The sequence below is a fragment of the Condylura cristata genome, unplaced genomic scaffold, assembly GCF_000260355.1.
Source record: "Condylura cristata isolate star-nosed mole 26May11 unplaced genomic scaffold, ConCri1.0 scaffold00022, whole genome shotgun sequence".
NCBI classification, from domain to species: Eukaryota; Metazoa; Chordata; class Mammalia; order Eulipotyphla; family Talpidae; genus Condylura; species Condylura cristata.
This window is the reverse complement of record NW_004567123.1, coordinates 22,994,313-23,012,290: the sequence shown is the minus strand read 5'-3', so window position 1 is coordinate 23,012,290 and position 17,978 is coordinate 22,994,313. Positions and strand designations below refer to the sequence as shown.

At 39.4% G+C, this 17,978-nt stretch overlaps 1 protein-coding gene across 2 annotated transcripts in view; it reads right to left on the bottom strand.

Moving 5' to 3' along the window:
- ATRN (attractin) overlaps window positions 1-17,978 on the bottom strand; it is a 100,412-nt gene that overhangs the window by 57,077 nt on the left and 25,357 nt on the right. For both annotated transcript variants that reach the window (XM_012728267.1, XM_004687360.2), the window contains exons 3-8: window positions 17,106-17,219; window positions 10,659-10,787; window positions 6,157-6,362; window positions 4,970-5,138; window positions 2,078-2,168; window positions 977-1,220 (exon numbers count right to left, since the gene is read on the bottom strand). In XM_012728267.1, coding sequence (XP_012583721.1) covers window positions 977-1,220; window positions 2,078-2,168; window positions 4,970-5,138; window positions 6,157-6,362; window positions 10,659-10,787; window positions 17,106-17,219 — 953 coding nt within the window. The remainder of the gene's footprint in view (window positions 1-976; window positions 1,221-2,077; window positions 2,169-4,969; window positions 5,139-6,156; window positions 6,363-10,658; window positions 10,788-17,105; window positions 17,220-17,978) is intronic.

The following is a 17,978-nucleotide window of genomic DNA, read 5'->3' as shown; positions in this document are numbered from 1 at the left end:
TATATATATATATATATTATATATAAGCCATATCAACAAATATATTTTTTCACCATAAAAATTTTGAGGAAAAAAAAAATCTCAACCTTAGTTTTTCATCTGCATAGTGTGATAAAGTTGAGTGTAGAAAAGCTGAGTTTCTAATTTAGTACCAAAGTAGACATTTTACCTTGTATAGTGCTAAAGAATGGCCATATCTACCAACCACATTGTTCACAGAATGATTCAGCGTCAGCCACTCCCTAGAAGCGAGGTCATACCTACAAAACAAACAGATTATGTTTTTGAGATGACAATACAGCAAAAACAGATTACAAAACAGAACAGGTCATATTCTTTTCATTTGTGATAAAATCCAGTTTGGAGATGCTCATTAAATCTGCCACAGATAACTGAGAGGTATCCAGACAAAACCTGAACATCTGGGTTCCTGAAACCAAGTGAGAACACAGGAAGAGGGGGGCTGGGTTGTACAGACAGCCTTAAGACAAGAAAGTAAGAAAATCTGCTGCAAGACCTAACGCTTCCCAAAACCTCTTCTTCACGTGGTCCAAAATCTCTTGAAGGTTGCATTATAGTCCAGGGACTTAAACTTTCATTACCATAGCTTTCCTTTCATTAAGGTAGTAGTTTAACCAAACGAAGATTACATATTCCAAGGAAATCACACCAGTGTCTAAAGGGATATCCAAATAGATTTTTCTCCAGAATACTTATTTTGAACCATTTTAGTTTATTTCTTTACTTTTCAACACCCAAAGCACTTTCATGCCATCTCTGGCTCCTCGCCAAATACCTATCACAGTGTGGCATGGCTAATCGAGATTTTTCATGGCAACACATCAAGGTTAACCGCATTTCAAGACAGAAGTACTGAATCAGGATTAGGCAGAATCTGGCTAAACAGCCCTAAGAGTAAAGTTTTAGATCTGACTTTCAAAAACATCCCGGGCAGGGGGTGGTGGGAGGAACTTACCCAAGTCATATTCTTGTACATTGCTTATGTATCCATAGAGAGGGCAGTGACCAAAGATGACTAGCATGACCACACGACCGGTCTTCAGCGTGACGATGTGCGCTGAGTGCCCGACCACGGCATACTGCTCCTTTGCTTTCGGCGTGAGCACCACCCATGATTCATTGTGAATATGAAACACTCTCAACTCATTGGTCACATTTCCTGTTGAATCAATTTTTCCTCCATACATGTAAATTTTATCCTAGAAAACAATGTCAACCACATTCTAAAAAATCTCTCTGAGAACAGAAGGGATCAATTCAAAGCATCAATATTTTTATTCTTAGTGCAAAAAGAAAGACACCTTTCAGTAAATTATTGGGAAATGGAGCAAAATAAAATCATATCCTACATCTCTAATACCACTACCTTTCTTGAGCTTCCTCATTGATGACTTTTTACAATATAAAATCACCTAGAAAAATGAAATTGAAAAGTTCTCACACCCTATCATAAGCCACAAAAACAAGGAAATGAAAGTGATTACTCAGTCATATTGCAAGGTGGCTCTTCTTGGCCAAACTCACTAAAAACTAACTTTGAGCCTCTTGGTACCACAGTCATATACCAGTATAAGTTCAATCCAAGATTTAAATCTCTTAGGCTCAATTACTTTCACCTTTAATTTCTACCTATATATAACTTAGCTAGTTATATGCCCACTCAGAAAGATTTCCCCCAACTTAAAAACCAATACTGAAGTCAAAATCAGACAGAAAGTGGCAAGCTGACTGCCTGTGCTGGGGAAAGCAGTTACAAGGAGTAACAGTAACAAGAAGCTACTGTTTCAGTGGGCACACAGTTGCAGTTTTACAAAATTAAAGAATGCATTTAATACCACTGAATTGTACACTTAAAAATGGTTTTACATATAACATATATATATATTATATATATATATATATATTATATATAAGCCATATCAACAAATATATTTTTTCACCATAAAAATTTTGAGGAAAAAAAAAATCTCAACCTTAGTTTTTCATCTGCATAGTGTGATAAAGTTGAGTGTAGAAAAGCTGAGTTTCTAATTTAGTACCAAAGTAGACATTTTACCTTGTATAGTGCTAAAGAATGGCCATATCTACCAACCACATTGTTCACAGAATGATTCAGCGTCAGCCACTCCCTAGAAGCGAGGTCATACCTACAAAACAAACAGATTATGTTTTTGAGATGACAATACAGCAAAAACAGATTACAAAACAGAACAGGTCATATTCTTTTCATTTGTGATAAAATCCAGTTTGGAGATGCTCATTAAATCTGCCACAGATAACTGAGAGGTATCCAGACAAAACCTGAACATCTGGGTTCCTGAAACCAAGTGAGAACACAGGAAGAGGGGGGCTGGGTTGTACAGACAGCCTTAAGACAAGAAAGTAAGAAAATCTGCTGCAAGACCTAACGCTTCCCAAAACCTCTTCTTCACGTGGTCCAAAATCTCTTGAAGGTTGCATTATAGTCCAGGGACTTAAACTTTCATTACCATAGCTTTCCTTTCATTAAAGACACGCACCAAAAAAGGAAGACTAATTAATAAGTAAAAGAAAAGTCCTGACCTTTCATTTTCTCTAGTTTATTTCTAAAAAAATCCTCTTTTCAAGAAAGCCAGAATATCATTATAGCTTTCCAACTATATTATGAACATATTTAAAGATTTTTAAAATATAAAAATGCCCAAAAGACAGTCATTTACTCTTATACCGCAGTATTACTCACAATCAATATTTTAGATTATTCACAGTTTCTGAGGCCAATATCACTATTGATTTTCAGTTGAAATCTGAATGTTTGGGGTATCATGACAAGAAACTCTAGATCTTGTTTAAATTTTCTGTGATAACAAGCCTCCTCTGACATTACCCCATTGGGGGGGAGGGAGGTTAACTCATAACTGCAGTTGAGCAGGTAGGAGCAAAAATTGCAGCTCTATGTGACCTCCATTGCTGTCTCGGTGGGAAAGACCTTATTTCCTGGTGGAGAGGAAAGTCCCAGCTTCCTCAAGGCCTTCTCTGACACTGTCCTGGTGGGGTGAGGAGGCCAGTTGTCACACTATGTCCCTGCAAGGGTGGAAACCTAAATTCTACGCTCACCCCCATCCTGGCAGGAGTGGGGTAGGGCCAAGTTTCTGTGGTCTTTGGCTGAAGAGACGTTACTGTCTAAGCTTCTGTCTTGCTAACTTGTCCCTCTGCTTGTCCTTGAGCTAGAGACAACAGGTTTTTCTTGGGGCCTTTTCTGCTTGGGTTGAGTTTTCCAACATTGAGTCTGAGCTACATGATACAAAGAGAAAACTCTTCCAACGTACCATTACGCCATTCTTTGGGTCCTAGGGTACATAATCAGATTGCCTTCCTCTCTCTACCTTTCACCGTTTTCTCATGTTTGTTTTATACATAATACACAGGGTTTTTAACTGTACTTACAAAGGTTATGGGAAAGTGATCTTCATTTCTCTATGATGTAAAAAATTTTCCTTTCTTAAATTTTATTTTTAAAGGCATATCTCTTGTGTTTATTTTGTATTCCTTTTTGATTTGTCTTCAATTTTGAAATTTTAAAATTCCTTCTGTCTCCTTTGTAGAGCTTCCTAGTTCTGATAATATTGTTCTTTCACATCCAGTATCATTTTCTCATTGCTGATCTTAGAGTACTAAGTATAACTGTAATCAATTTTGTGAACATATTTTTCTACTGTGTGTTCATGTATGGAGTTATGTTATCCTACTCTTTATTCTTGTAATAACTTTCTATGCAGTTTGGACTTCATATTTTTCTGATATATTTCTTGGTATTTATTCAATATTAAGTAAAATTACTTTTCCCTGAACTTTACTTGGGGAGGCTTGGTTTGGGAGATTTTTTTTTTTTTTTTCTAATTTCTTAGCTCTCCTCTATTGCTGCAATATAGTGTTCAGATATGCACAGCTTTCTTGTTAAGATCTCTTGGCTCCACTCCACTCCCTGAATGTTATCTGGAGTTTCTTTTACTTTGTCTCTACTGCCCTTGTGCTGTTCAATCTGAATACTATCCCCAGCAGCTTCTCCTCAATGTGCAACTTTGCAAAGAGACTGGAGGTTCAGCTCCCTTAAGCTCATCCCACTATTATGTACTATGCAAAAAGCTTTCCAATTCCAGCTATTCAGCTGTGGGTTGCTCCATTGCTCCCCTTCACTTATTCCTGTACAGACCCTGATACCACACAGGTCTTACAGTCATCGAGGGGTTATCCCCACCCCTTTGTGTAGATTCCCTCTGACCAAATTCTGTTGTAGATGTCACTCATGCGGTTTTTAAGTTTTGCTATCCTAGATTACCTTGTGTGTTTTCCTGACTATATCTGGGGCAGTTTATAAACTATGCCACCAGTGTCACATTTCCAGACTCCCTTAAAAAACAGATGCTGGTGATATCTGTTCTTTAATAAACTTCATAATACAGAATGCTTAGAAAGAATTTCAGCATTAACTGTGCATAAAAGTCTCCCAAGTTAATTACCAGAGTTAATTCCATAGGGACAACAAATATTCTCTTTTCAAGAGTAGCTGCACAAAACCAGCAATAGGTGATGAACCCTGGGAAGTATCACACCATGCCATACTTTCTACTTGCAAGCCATAAATCCATATCATTTGACTATAGAAATACTAATTAGGAGATAAAGAAATACCTCAAGTATCTAGGGCTTACTACATATACCTAACATCAACAGTACAAAATAACAAAATATCAAAACATCTGAAAAAGATGAATTATTGCTTGTTACAATTTTGCTCATTCAAAAACGAAGACTATCAAAACAGTGTAGAACACCACAACCAAAATATTAACACAGATTTCCCTTAGGTAAGTGGAATTACTGATGATTTTTTTGTTTTTTTTATATCTATAATAAATTTTCAAAATAGAGAACTAAGCATCTTGTAAAAATGTTTAAAGCAACTTACGCTAGAACCATGTTGTAATCTGAGTGGTTGAACATATATCCTCCAACAACCCACATTATATTGCCATTGACCACAGCTTTATGAGAGGCTCTAGGGAGCTTTAGGTTAGAAAATTCCTCCCGAGTCCAGAATGACTGGTTAGCTGGTACAGGAATTGCACAGCTGGGACCTAATAAAAAATAATAAATTAGCTTCACAAAATGCAGTTTTAAATTTTTGAGATTTCAAATATTATCATCTAAAGGTACCAAGTATCTAAACAATACAGTCTTTCCTTTAGCAGGTAAATGTCCAACAAAGGGTTTTATATGTGTTTCAACTTACTCAAACTAGTGACCAAGGATGAGCCCTGATAAAATTCACAATTTTATATACTGTCTTATGATGGCCTGAGCATATCCAGGCTAGGATTTTTTGGTAATGAAATACTTGCTGAAGCAATTCTCACAGGACAGAGCAGACAACGGAATCATTAATTCATGAAAGGCTAAAATGTGAAAATGTGTCCTGGGAGTAATAACACAAACTATCCCTTTCCTGGAAAATCAAGAAACTCCTTTTTAGGAGGGTTGGCCTCTGCTGCAACATTTTTACATTAGAAGGTATTCAAGTACTTAATTTTTTTTTAACTTTTTAATGTAAGCCAATTGAACAAACTGAAGCATTTAAACAAAATAAGTATTCTGAGGAAGGGTACATGTATTTAAAAAACTGTGTCAGTAACAGCTGTCATCACCCAGTCCTTTAAGAACTTGCCAATGCTTCTTTAATAATCTATATTTGCAGATAATTCCTTTAGCTGACAGCTTCAGGATTCTACTATATAAATAACCCCAATTTTCTATCAATTTATAGGAGTTTTTTGAGGATACTATTACTGTCAGCTTTTGTCCCACCGCCCAGCTTAGTTTTCCTTTGTGTCTTCTTATAGCTGAAACCAAGTTCTCCAGCTTTTATGAATGAATTGCAAAGAAGGTTAAACCTCTCCACAATCCCACACCTTACAAAACTCAAGATTTGTAAGAAGCTCAATTTTTGTTGAAATTTAGCTTACTGAAGTAGCTTAAATGCTACCTGATAGCTGATTAATATAAATGGTATAAGTGCTAGGAATACCATAACTCTATAATTTATTCAACTAAGAACATCATGTAAAATGAAAGGAAAAAAATGAAAGATACTCTTACCCTGCCACCCTGGGTAACAGGAACATCCTCTGACATCACCTGACTCACAGATGCCTCGGTGAGGAAAACCACAGTTATTTACACATTGAGGAAGGTCACAGGCTTCACCTTGCCAGTTTTCAGAACATTCACATTGAACAGTGTTGCTACTATTGCTGATCTTACATTCTCCTCGGCCTGAGCAATTGTTTGGACACATGTCAAAACTATAAAAACAGTGGGGGGGGGCGGGAAATTAAATCAACACAAAGCAACACTTTAATTAATTTAGCAAAACTTCCTCCTACACAGGGTTTAACGATCGCACTGTCTCTGTAGTTCATTCACAAGCATAACTGCAGTACTTACCATTCAGCCTAAATGGGCTCATTCAACATTACAGAGCTTTGGTACATAATCAAATCAAATCAACCCTGTGGATTCTCACAAGAAGAGACACGTTAAAGAAATTACAAGGAGAGATGAGGTTCTTGCAAAACTGTCTGGGCTTAGATTCTCAAGGGTGAGATGAGTATCCTATTCTTGGCAGCTCACACAGACAGCATTACAAAATTGCCAAACGCATGCCTGCAAGTTCGGAAAGAAAAAAGCTACAACAATGCACTTTCATCCTCATGGTATATCCCTTAAGACGACTGCCTGGGTCATTGTACTCCAAACCTCTTAATAAGTCTATCTACTCATTTCAGATGGGAGAAAAGGGAGGGGCAGTTTAACTTAATACAGGTTAATTATAGTGTGGCTCATAATACCATGACTTAAATTAACTATATTGACAGCACTTTGAAAAAATATAATTCAGATTTTTTAAAAGGGAAATGACTGGACTATCAAGATACTTTATGAGTACAGATTTCTTCTAAGGCCTGCAAAGAAAACTGAAAAGAAGTTTTTAGCAAGGCATATCAGAAAATTAAAAATCAGTTACAATTATTTACAGTTAACAATTTAATAAAATTCCATGTCTATATCCAAACAGCAGTTTAAACTACACATTCATGCTAAAATTTTGTAAGTATAATTTTATAATCTATAATTATAATAAATGCATGTCTACTTTTCAAGCCCCAGTAAGATTAAATGAAAAAGAGTAATTCTTTAATCCTAAAACAGTTTTAAAGACCTTATTACTATGAGTATTTACTTAGAAAGCTGAATGACGTTTTAATTTTCTTACATTTTGTCATTTTTATTGAGTATAACTGACACATAAAACAATGTATCAGTTCTAGATGTACAACACAAGGGTTTAATATGTGTATATATTGCAAAATTATTATAAGTTTAGTAAACATTAACACATACAGTTACAATTTCTTTCCTTGTGATAAGAACTTTTAAGATCTACTCTGTTAGCAATTTTCAAGTGTACAATATAATATTGTTAGCTAGAGTCACCAGGTTGTATGCTGCATCCCAGGACTTATTTATCTCATAACTGAAACCAGATGACTTTCTCACAGGATTCTAGAAAGTGGTGCCTACCCCTTTTTATAGACACATACAAGTAAAGAATCAGTAAAGGTCGATTTCACCTTTATGAAGAAAAAGTCCTCTGCAAGGTAATAGTTTAGAAAAATAAAGTCTAAATTTCAGATTGATTATGTTATGCTGAACTGGCTACAGCAATCACACTTCATTTTTTAAAAGGTCTAAAAGAAAACCAAGGTAAATAAGTTCCATTAAGTGCTCGGGCCTGAACTTGACACCAAAAATGTCAAATTATCATTTCCTACAGACACATTAATTGTATATGAGAAAATATCCCACAACAAAATCATGTTATTGAAAATCAAAGAGGAAAAAGTAACTCTTAGCACCTTTTAAAGGAAAGGAAATATAATTTCAACATTTTCTTGAACCTCAATACTCAAGCACCCTGAGGCAGTTTTATTTAATGGAAAGGAAATATAATTTCAACATTTTCTTGAACCTCAATACTCAAGTACCTTGAGGCAGTTTTATTTAATGTGTCAAAATTAATTGTGCACATTCTTTAGAGGAGTTGCACAAAATCTCAAACACAAAAATAAATTTTAAATTTCTAATAAGTGAAAATGGAAGGTAATATATTAAAACATCTGTTTGTATATCTACCTCAACTAGAGTTATGAGAAATCATTCCAATTTCCTGTGCTTAAAATGACTTGGAATGATTAAGATTTGTTTTTTTCTTTTCACTTTTAATAGAAAATCAGGGAGCATCTGAGTGGCTCTGGGTAGAAAATCTCAAGAGTCCTCAAACTGAGGTCAACCCTAAGTGAGGATCCGAGCAACTGAGGATACTTGGAAGATGAATGACATACAAGTGCTTCTGGCATTTTTCTGGGAATACAGACCGTTGTTTTATTTGGCTTTTCATAGGGACTGGAAACCCTCAAATCATAGTTTAGTAATCATTTTTTAAAGAAGAATGACCTTAGAACAAAGAAGCTAATAAAATTTAAGATAACTTTTATCAGTCCCTCACTGAACCAATCCTAATCCTGGTCTCTAGCAGAGCTCAAGGTTTCTCCCTTCAGCCAGCTCAAAGAAGGAAAAGGACCAATCAGGTCATTCCTGCGGGAAGTACTGGGTACAGAGCTCTCCAGGGACGGCAAGGGCTTCCCACGTGGAGGAATGCTTGAATTGCCTTTTCTCTTGGGGTGCTCTCCCTGGAATTTTCCTCCCCCAAAGTTGCTCCAATGAGAATCCCTCCAACGGTGAAGCCTGTGCCCTCTAGACCCTGACCTAGGAGTGTACATGAAACCCAGAGCAGGTCCCGGATGACTGATCACTGCTCTGTATCAAAATGTGCACTGGCAGCAGCACCACCACCCAGAAGCTGAGACTGAGAAACAGTCTCAGGGCACGGCTCTGCTGAACTGCAGGTAAAGTTCAAGAACCCCCCCCAGGAGGTCCCCATGTATGTGAGGTTTGAAAAGCCCTGACTTACACTTTATCTCCAGTCTCCCCATCTTCAGAGCCAAATTTCTTCACAGCGTATTGCCACTCTCAATGCCACCACTTTTTAACCTTCCCTCCTGAGGTTCCACAGCAGGCCTCTGACTCCACCCACCAGTTGGACCACCTTAGGGCTTGCTATTTCCTCAGTCTTACAGCTGTCAGTTTCCTCCTTCCTGAGACTCACTTTTCTGTGCTTCTATGACAACAAAGCACACAAATATTCCTCACATACCCCTCAGCTGCCTCTATTGCTCCTCTCCCTACTGTTGATAGGCCCCATAAGTCAGACACTGTCCACATGCCAACGAGTCCCAACAAGATCCTGGCAACTCTTCTGAGCCCCAGAAACTAGTATCATGTCCTGGTTACCCACCTATATTAACCCAACCAAACTCATCAGTCCTTCCTTCAACCCAGCCTGTATGTCTGCTGGCGTCATGAAAAATCACCTGCTAGTACTGTGATCAGTTGCCTGCGTGGCTACATCACAAACCCTGGGTTACCATACCAATCAAGATAGAGACAACTTTAAATAGGTCTGAAAGAAAATCCTGAGATCCCAAGAAAATGGACAGAAAAGGAACCCAGAAACAGGGTTCAGGAGTTGGCAGACTTACTGTGCTAAAGACCTAATGGCAAGTATATTAGGCTCTGTGGGCAATGTTAGTTATCACAGATTCCCTTGTGGATGGCATTTTTCTTTTTTTTACTTTTATCTCTTTTATTACCATTTGTTTAACAAGAAGATATTCATATATATATATAATAGCTTATTTATATATATAATAGCTAATATATATATAATAGCTTATTTATAATATATAATAGCTTATATATATATAATAGCTTATATATATATAATAGTTTATTTTTACATCATTTTGTGCATTTTTCCATCTCAGTTGCAATCCCCTTGGGCTTCCCATCACCAAATCATCCATGTGCCAGTGGATGGCATTTTATGAATTGCACTATTATGAAAATAATAGTGAGAAAAAAGAAGATAAAAGAATCCTCTCTTTATAACAAATTCCAAAAACTGTGTAGTCTAAATTTCCTTTGTAGCCCCATAAGTTATCACCAGTGAACAACTTCGGAGTACAAACTACTATGTGTTGAATCGTGCTCAGCAAACCCTCCCATGCTCTGTCCATCAGCAGGAAAATGCCTCTCCCTTCCAGAAGCAACTGCAGGAGGCCCTGGGTTGAAAAGGTCCCTCCACACACGGGTGACTCAGTAATGGGAAACTCACGGGGATTACAATTGAGATGAAAAAAAAAATGTACAAAATGATGTAAAAAACTGTTATATTATTTAAAAAAAAAAGAAGAAAAGGTCCCACCACTTGGATGGCTTCTTTTACGTTTTGCTGCTACTTTCCTCATTTATAAAAGGAGTAGAAAAGCAATGCCCATACCTCACAGTTTTTAAAAGAATGTCCTATGAGAACATCCATGCAAACTGCTTAATACCGTGCCTAGTACCTGGCAAGCCCTCTATACTGCTAAAGCACACTGTGTTGAGTAAATCTCACGTTTTAGGCATACATATCTTACTTGTAAGTGATATTAAATCCAGTCAGATTATAAGCAGCATCGCTGAAGAAATGCAGCAGGGCGTAACCCGAAGTGGCGACAACCTCGGGCACCGTCTCGTTGCCGTCTCTCTCGGGAACGATGAGGCCGCTGAAATGAAAGCACACTTCTTACAAAGAGAAGTACAGTCACAGGCATGAGCCGTGGTGACACAAAAATTCAGAACAGGAATTCAACTTTACAATTTAAAAATCCACTTCCAGGGGGCCCTCCCTGGTGGCGCAGGGGTTAAAGCGCTGCACTAAGATGCTTAAGCCACTGCTATATGAGTTCGATCCCCGCCTGCCCCTGAGGAGATCCACGTCACGGCAGACCTCTCCTGACCCGCCCACCGCTCCCCTCAGGGGTGTACTTCGTAGATCTGCCTGCTCTTTCCCCTCTCTGTCTCTGGTGAATCCTCTCACCCTCCGCATCTCTGCCCTTTACCCCAGCTCTATATGTATGAATAAAAAAAAATTTTTTTTTTTAAAAATCCACTTCCAGGGCCTTCCCTGGTGGCGCAGCGGGTTATAGCACTGCACTCAGAAGCTAAAGCCACTTCCGCATGAGTTCCATCCCCGCCTGCCCCGGAGGTGACCACATGGCGTGGCAGACCTCTCCTGACCCACCCCGCTGCTCCCCTCAGCAGTGTACTTTGTCCATCTGCCTGTTCTGCTCCCCACTCTGTCCCTGGTGAATCCTCTCACCCTCCGCATCTCTGGCCTGTACCCCGGTTCTATATGAATAAAGAAATAAATCTTAAAAAAAGAAAAAATCCACTTCCAGGAAGAGAGGCAAATTCCTGTGACAAATGCCCGTGCTACCTCCCTAGTTCTGGATGCTCCAGGGAAGAGATTGGAAGCTTCTGTCAGGCTCATCTTTATTCCCAGAGGGCTGTATTTCTAATGAGATCTGAAATCAATGGCCTATTCTTTCTTTTTTTTTAATAAAACTTTTTATAATGGTTCTTTGAAAAAAATGAGTCAGCCTCCACAATCACAGAGAGGAGCAAACTTTCCAAGCTGATGAGTGACAAATGCATGTTACCAGAAGTCAGGAAAAGCCAAAACAGCAGTCAAAAGGCTTGATAAACAAACACCTAGAATCCTAATTTATTTTGCCTGATGTACACCTTAGCACATCATACATGCTATTATAAGTAACACACTACAAGCATTTCCTGGGTCATTAAAAGCTTCTCCAAGCTTTGAGGATCTCGCTCAGGGTCTAACACACTGTAGTGTTTGTTGGGTTTCTGGAGAATTACTGAGTCATAGGGCCTAAACAATGGCTTTAAGGCTTTTGGTCCAAACACCAACTTGCTTTCCAGAAGAGATATGAAATTCTTTCTTGAATTCCCATTAATCAAGAATAAAAGGGTTCATCCCACTCCTGTCTGTGAAGAATGCCAGTTCTGTTTTAATTTTGCTAATTAATAGTGAAAGTGATTTTTCAATTATAGTTTTGCATTTCTACCATATTTCTGAAGTTAATCACTTCTTCCTCTGCTTACCTACCTTTGCATTTCTTCATATGCTCATGTCTTGTGCCCAGTTACCAATTTGCTATCACCTGTATCATATCACCCAGTAAAAGCCTAAAATGCTTACTAGGTTTTATATAATCTGCTTGTATACACAGCCTCATCCAGCGAGTAAACATCTCACCGCATCTCAGCCCCAGTCACTCTGAGCTCTGCTCTCTGAGGGCACACAGCAGGCAAACTCACCCCTTAGGATCGACCACAACCTCATATGCCCATTCACTATGACCCAACAATTCTATTTCTTTGTAGAAGAAAATACTCCAAGACAAATAAATAAAAATTCTCTCTGCAGCAGTACTCAGAATGGCAGAAGGCTAAAAATCATCCAAGTTCTCATCCGTACAAAGTTGGCTGAATGAGTCATTACAATAGCTGTAGGTCCAAGAGGAAGAAGGAGGAGCTCATTAAGGCAGTCTGATAGGAAAAAACAAGTTGCAAAATAGTGGGGCTAGTATATGTTTACATTTACATTTATTTACATAAATGTATATAAAATGACAAAATGGGAGTGCAATATAGGCAGGGAATGAGGAAGAAGAGGAGAAGATGGAATTTTTATTAAAGTTTTTGTTATGAAGGCAGAACTCTAGGAATCCCTGGACTCTGAAGGTGCTTCTGGAGCTATGAACAGTGAAGCACTTTCTACTATGTATTCGGCTGGTAGATAACTAAGCACTGAGCCCTTCCTAGGAATGAAGCACTGCAGTAGGTCCCAGGAATGACGAAGTCTCTGCTCTTGTGGGATTCAGATCAGAGAAACAACAAGTAAGTCCAGATACACTGCCTTTCCTCAAAAAGGGGTGTGTGTATATGTCTGTGTGTGTGTGTGTGACCCCAGGCAAAGATAAACACTGTGAGGAGAAATGGAGCCCAGTAAAAGAAGAGAAGACGTGCCTTTAAAAGGGGAAGTCTTCTGAAGAGGTGACATTTGATCAGTGACCTAAGTGAAAGTTTCAGCTATCATCATACTTCCACCAGTTTTACGCATCAGAAACTCCTGACATTCTGAAGGGTAAGCACCTGAAAAGCAAGGCCACCTAGAAACTGGTATGTCAAAGGCACTTTCCCATAAGAAATACCGGCACAGGAAAGGGCTGGGGGCTTCAGTCACGGGCTTCAATACTCTCTTACTCCATGTGACTCGCCATGCCAGTGGCCTCTCCAAGCCTCAGTTTCCTCAAATGCACTACCTCACCACAACATAACGATTGGTACAAACTGGTAAAGCATGTGGTGTGCTTAACTTCATGACGCAGCGGCTCAGTAAGGACGATGGCACTGTGACAGAGTGGAGTCGTACACACGTGTGGGGACAATGTGGGACAGGCAGAGGGAAGGACAGAGACTCACACAGGGGCAGGCGAGCCATTTGCACCAGATGGGCAGGAGAAGGGATCAACTTCCCCACTGTCAGAGAGATTTGAGTGTTTGCTTCTTTTCACTTCAAAAACTCGATCCTGTGACAGCTTTGGGATCTGTTACTTTCTCCCAGCATGAAAATGAAACAACTGGTTTGATACAAAAATAATCTCTATAGCAAATGACAAGCACAGACTCAGCCCAGAGCACAAAGAATGGAGGCCTGTCAGGGAGGCAGTGACGCCCAGGCCTGCCTCTCAGCCACCCTTGGCAGGGCTGCCTCCTCCCATGGCCTTGACCCTGCCCCTTGTAGGTACTAAATGCAGACACCACTTAGTCTGCAGCCAGTTGCTCAACTTGAGCAAATTAAGAACTGCATGTCCTTGGGGACTCCACAATCTTGTGTTTTAAACATGCAGTCGTCCTGTTTACAACCACTTTTGAAAATCACTTAACTAAGATATTCATTAAATTCAACATAACAGTCCAGGAACACAACCTACTTGACCAACAGCAGTGAGTAAGTTTACTTAGTAACCCTCAGCCTGACACACCTGTCTTCTTGCAGGACTACATACCTCAAGGGCAGACAGGTGGAGAGGAGGCAGGAGTATCACTTGGGGGTCAGAGTCTGGCAGGGCTCAGGCAGGATCTTTGTTCCGACTAGGGAAGGAGGGCCGCTGACCAGGGCAGAGATGCCTGCCTTTGACTATCTTTCTCAGGGTGCCAGTTTGACCATAGCTTCCACTGGGTGCCCACTCCTGCTCCTACTTTCACAAGTCTTCCCCTAACAGCTCTTCACCAAGTCTAACCTATGGGGTCATCAACATGTGACCTTTTTTAAATTTTAAAAAACAGCTCAAAAGAATAACTTTCTTTTGAAGAATGTTCTCACAGAGGAAAATGACTCTCTCCCAACTCCAACACTGCTACAACCTCTGCATCGCCCGACCAACAGATCCCCCGGGCAGCTACGCCACGAAGGTGCTTGCTTCAAGGCTGCACTGAACACACCACAAAATCATAAGGCCGTAAAGCTGAACACCTTCAGCCCACAAGGCCACTGCAGTGGTTCTTAAATTGTCTAGTACCAGAACTGTATTAAAGAAGCTGTATTCAGAATACCACCAGCAAATAAAGGTTCAGGGTCAAATTAAACTCTCAGTTGGCAAAACACCTAGAAAGGACACAGGCTGAACTAACCAAGCTGACCTTCACCTTGCAACTAGAAGCAAAGAATGAGAACACTTAGACGACCTACTGCAGTTCTCCTGAACTCAGGAGAACTCAGATTAAAAGTCCACACCTCTGACTCCTGTTTGGTTCTTCATTTTTTTATTGGTTGTACCTACCGCCAGACATCATCTCTAGATAACTCCTTCATCCAACAGCACCCCTCAGCTCCCCTTCTCGGGATAGCACCCTTATGGCCTAACCAATGGTCTTAAAATGTTCTGCACTTCAATGCATTAAGGGCTACATGTTTCAGGTGTATTTTCATGTTTAAACATAAATTGTCTCACTATAATTTTACAAAAATTCATTCTCAGATATGTCCTAAATTGATTTACAACATAACCCAAATGCATGAATTTATACTATGAGTTAACCAACTTTTGCAGAAACCTAAAAATTCTCCTGGTATCATACAATATAACTTGACTTCTTTCAAAAATCATTGATGAGAACAAGTATAGCCTTCTACTTGTTTTGTTGTTACTGTTGATGCACGTGTCTGCTCAGCAAATACCGTGTCCAGATGAACCACAGGGTTATGCTCAGCTGCTTGGGCGACACTCATAAAGGCTACTGGCAAACTAATCCAACATGACTGGTATCTCCATAAGGGCTCCATAAATTTTGATAAACCAACCTAGTATCTAATGAACCCCCAACAAGAACTACCATGATAACATCTTATGATAGACAGTGTTCATGCTTGGGTTTAAGATTGGGGTGCCTCTTAATAGTCCAAAGGAAGCTTCAAATTCTGGCATTAAGATATGCACCATGAGGGCCCTCCCTGGTGGCACAACAGATTGAAGCACATCACTATGAAGCTAGCTGCAGCCGCTTCAGCACAAGTTTGATCCTGGCCCGGGGGGGGGGGGGGGGTGTGACACACATGGCACAGCAGACCTCTCCTGTAGCGCCTGCTGCTCCTCCCAGCAGTGTATCTCAGTAGATCTGCTTGTTCTGTTCCCTACTCCGTCTCTGGTGAATCCTCTCACCCTCCCCAAACCACACCTTTGGCCTGCACCCCAGTTCTGTATCTTAAAACTGAACCACAAAAAAGATATGCACCATGAATACTTAACCATTGGCATTTAATGCTTAGCATCCCTATCCACTATACACTTTGGTCCCCTAAGTGAATCTTTAAAACCCAGAAAATGGCCTGGTAGTCAATGCAAAGATACATGGAGAGGTTTCTAAGGCAAAGGGAGTAAAGAAACATGAAGGTACACCAGTCCCCGGCTCCTCTGTCCTTTGGTTCCTCGTGTGTGTTTACTCTCTGTTACCTGTTACCTACTTCCCACAGGGACACCAACCAGACTGGCACCAAGCAAGCAATACAAACAACATTTGTTGAATTCATTTTTTTCTTTCCTTTTTTTTTAGGTTTCGGCTATCAGCTATTTAATTTTTTTTTAATAATATAATAGTTTATTTTTACATCATGTTGTGCCCTTTTCCCTCTCAGTTGTAATCCCCATGGGCTTCCCATCACCAAATCACCCGTGTGCCATCACCATAGTTGAATCTATTTCTTTTTAAAGTCACAGAAATAAAATGTATAAGAGAAAGAAACCCAGAAAGTCAGCTGCAGATGACCCACTGACAATTGTGAACCACCTAAGGGATGTACATTATAGAAAAGGGTATTTTTAAAATCTGCTGAGTGAAAAGAAGGAAAAAGCAGAATGATTTTGAATTCCCACATGGTCAGGAATATAATAAACAATACAGGTACTTACTAATACGCCAAAACAACTCAGAATATATATTTAGTGTTAAGCTGTTTCAGTTTTGTTGATTAATAAAGAATCTACCTGGTGGGGGGAAAAGCCACTACGGTCCTATTATCCATGGGCAACCACTGTTCATTTTATGTGTATTTTTCAAAGTTCCCTTCACCCACATCAATACACATTATACACATATATGCCTGCATATACCTCATGTTGGAAGTTAACAAATAACTTCTGAAAGCCTATACAAATGGGAACATAAGACTCAAGAGGGATGTTTTCCTGATTAAGACTTTTCACAAAAATAGTATTCTTCAACATTATTTCTCACAAAACATTTTAAAAACGGAACCTTTGCCACCGCGGCAGACAGGTAACCTTGATGTTGCAATCACCACTGTTTGGCTTAGGAAACTAGCACTCTGTGCAGAAACTCACCTGGTGGTTACAGGAAACCAAATCAGAACTAGCACAAAATGACAAGGACTCTAGTAATAGAGTATTCTTTCTATTAAATAAACAGAAAACAAAGAAACAAGTGACTGAGCTTACCTAAAGGCTGCAATTAGTGGTGCATAAATTGAGTCCCCATCATAAACATATAAATGGTCCCAACTACACTCTGTAGCAAAATGATTGAAACGAAGTCTCATTATTCTATTTGGCCTGAAAAGAACAGAAAAAGTAGTTTTTAGTAATCATCTGAAACATTTAAGCCTTACATTTAAGAAACATTTAAGAAAGAAATAACTATTTTAGTAGATGTGCTGCCAAAGCATGCACTAAGAAAAAAATCTAGATCAACTGTTAACAAATCTGTAGGGAGAGAAGAAAATGCACTATATTAACACATAGTCCTTCATTTGTCAAAGATTTACTTAGTACTATGCTTGTGCAAGAGACCAAAAAATCATGCAATGGTAAACAAAACAGACATGGCCTAGGCCTCTTTGAACCTTACAGGCCACTCAGGGGCCATTCTTTACCAATCCATTAGTCTTTCTGCACTTCCTTCCTTATTCAACTTAAGATTCTGCGCTACATTAATGCACTAACCCACCTTCCAATCATCTAAATTTGCCTGTCCCTCTGGCCTTCTCATGGAACTACTTGACAAAAGCTCACTTATTGGCTTTGCACTTAGTCTTACCTAAAAGGCTGAGAAGCAATCACTTATATGCTTTGGTTTAGACTGAGTCAAAGGAAAACTAAGCCATGCTGGAGTCAGTCACACTGCTAGGCACGCTTACCAGATTCATAAGGCATTTCGATCTTGCCAGCAGTCCAATTACAAACCCCTCTCTCTTTCACTCCATCACTGGTTAACTCTCAATTACTACATGAAACCATCCAGTCCCACCTTCCTGCTTCTGCTTAGCAATCAGACAAAAAGCTTCCCAAAATAGATACACCTACATATTCCTC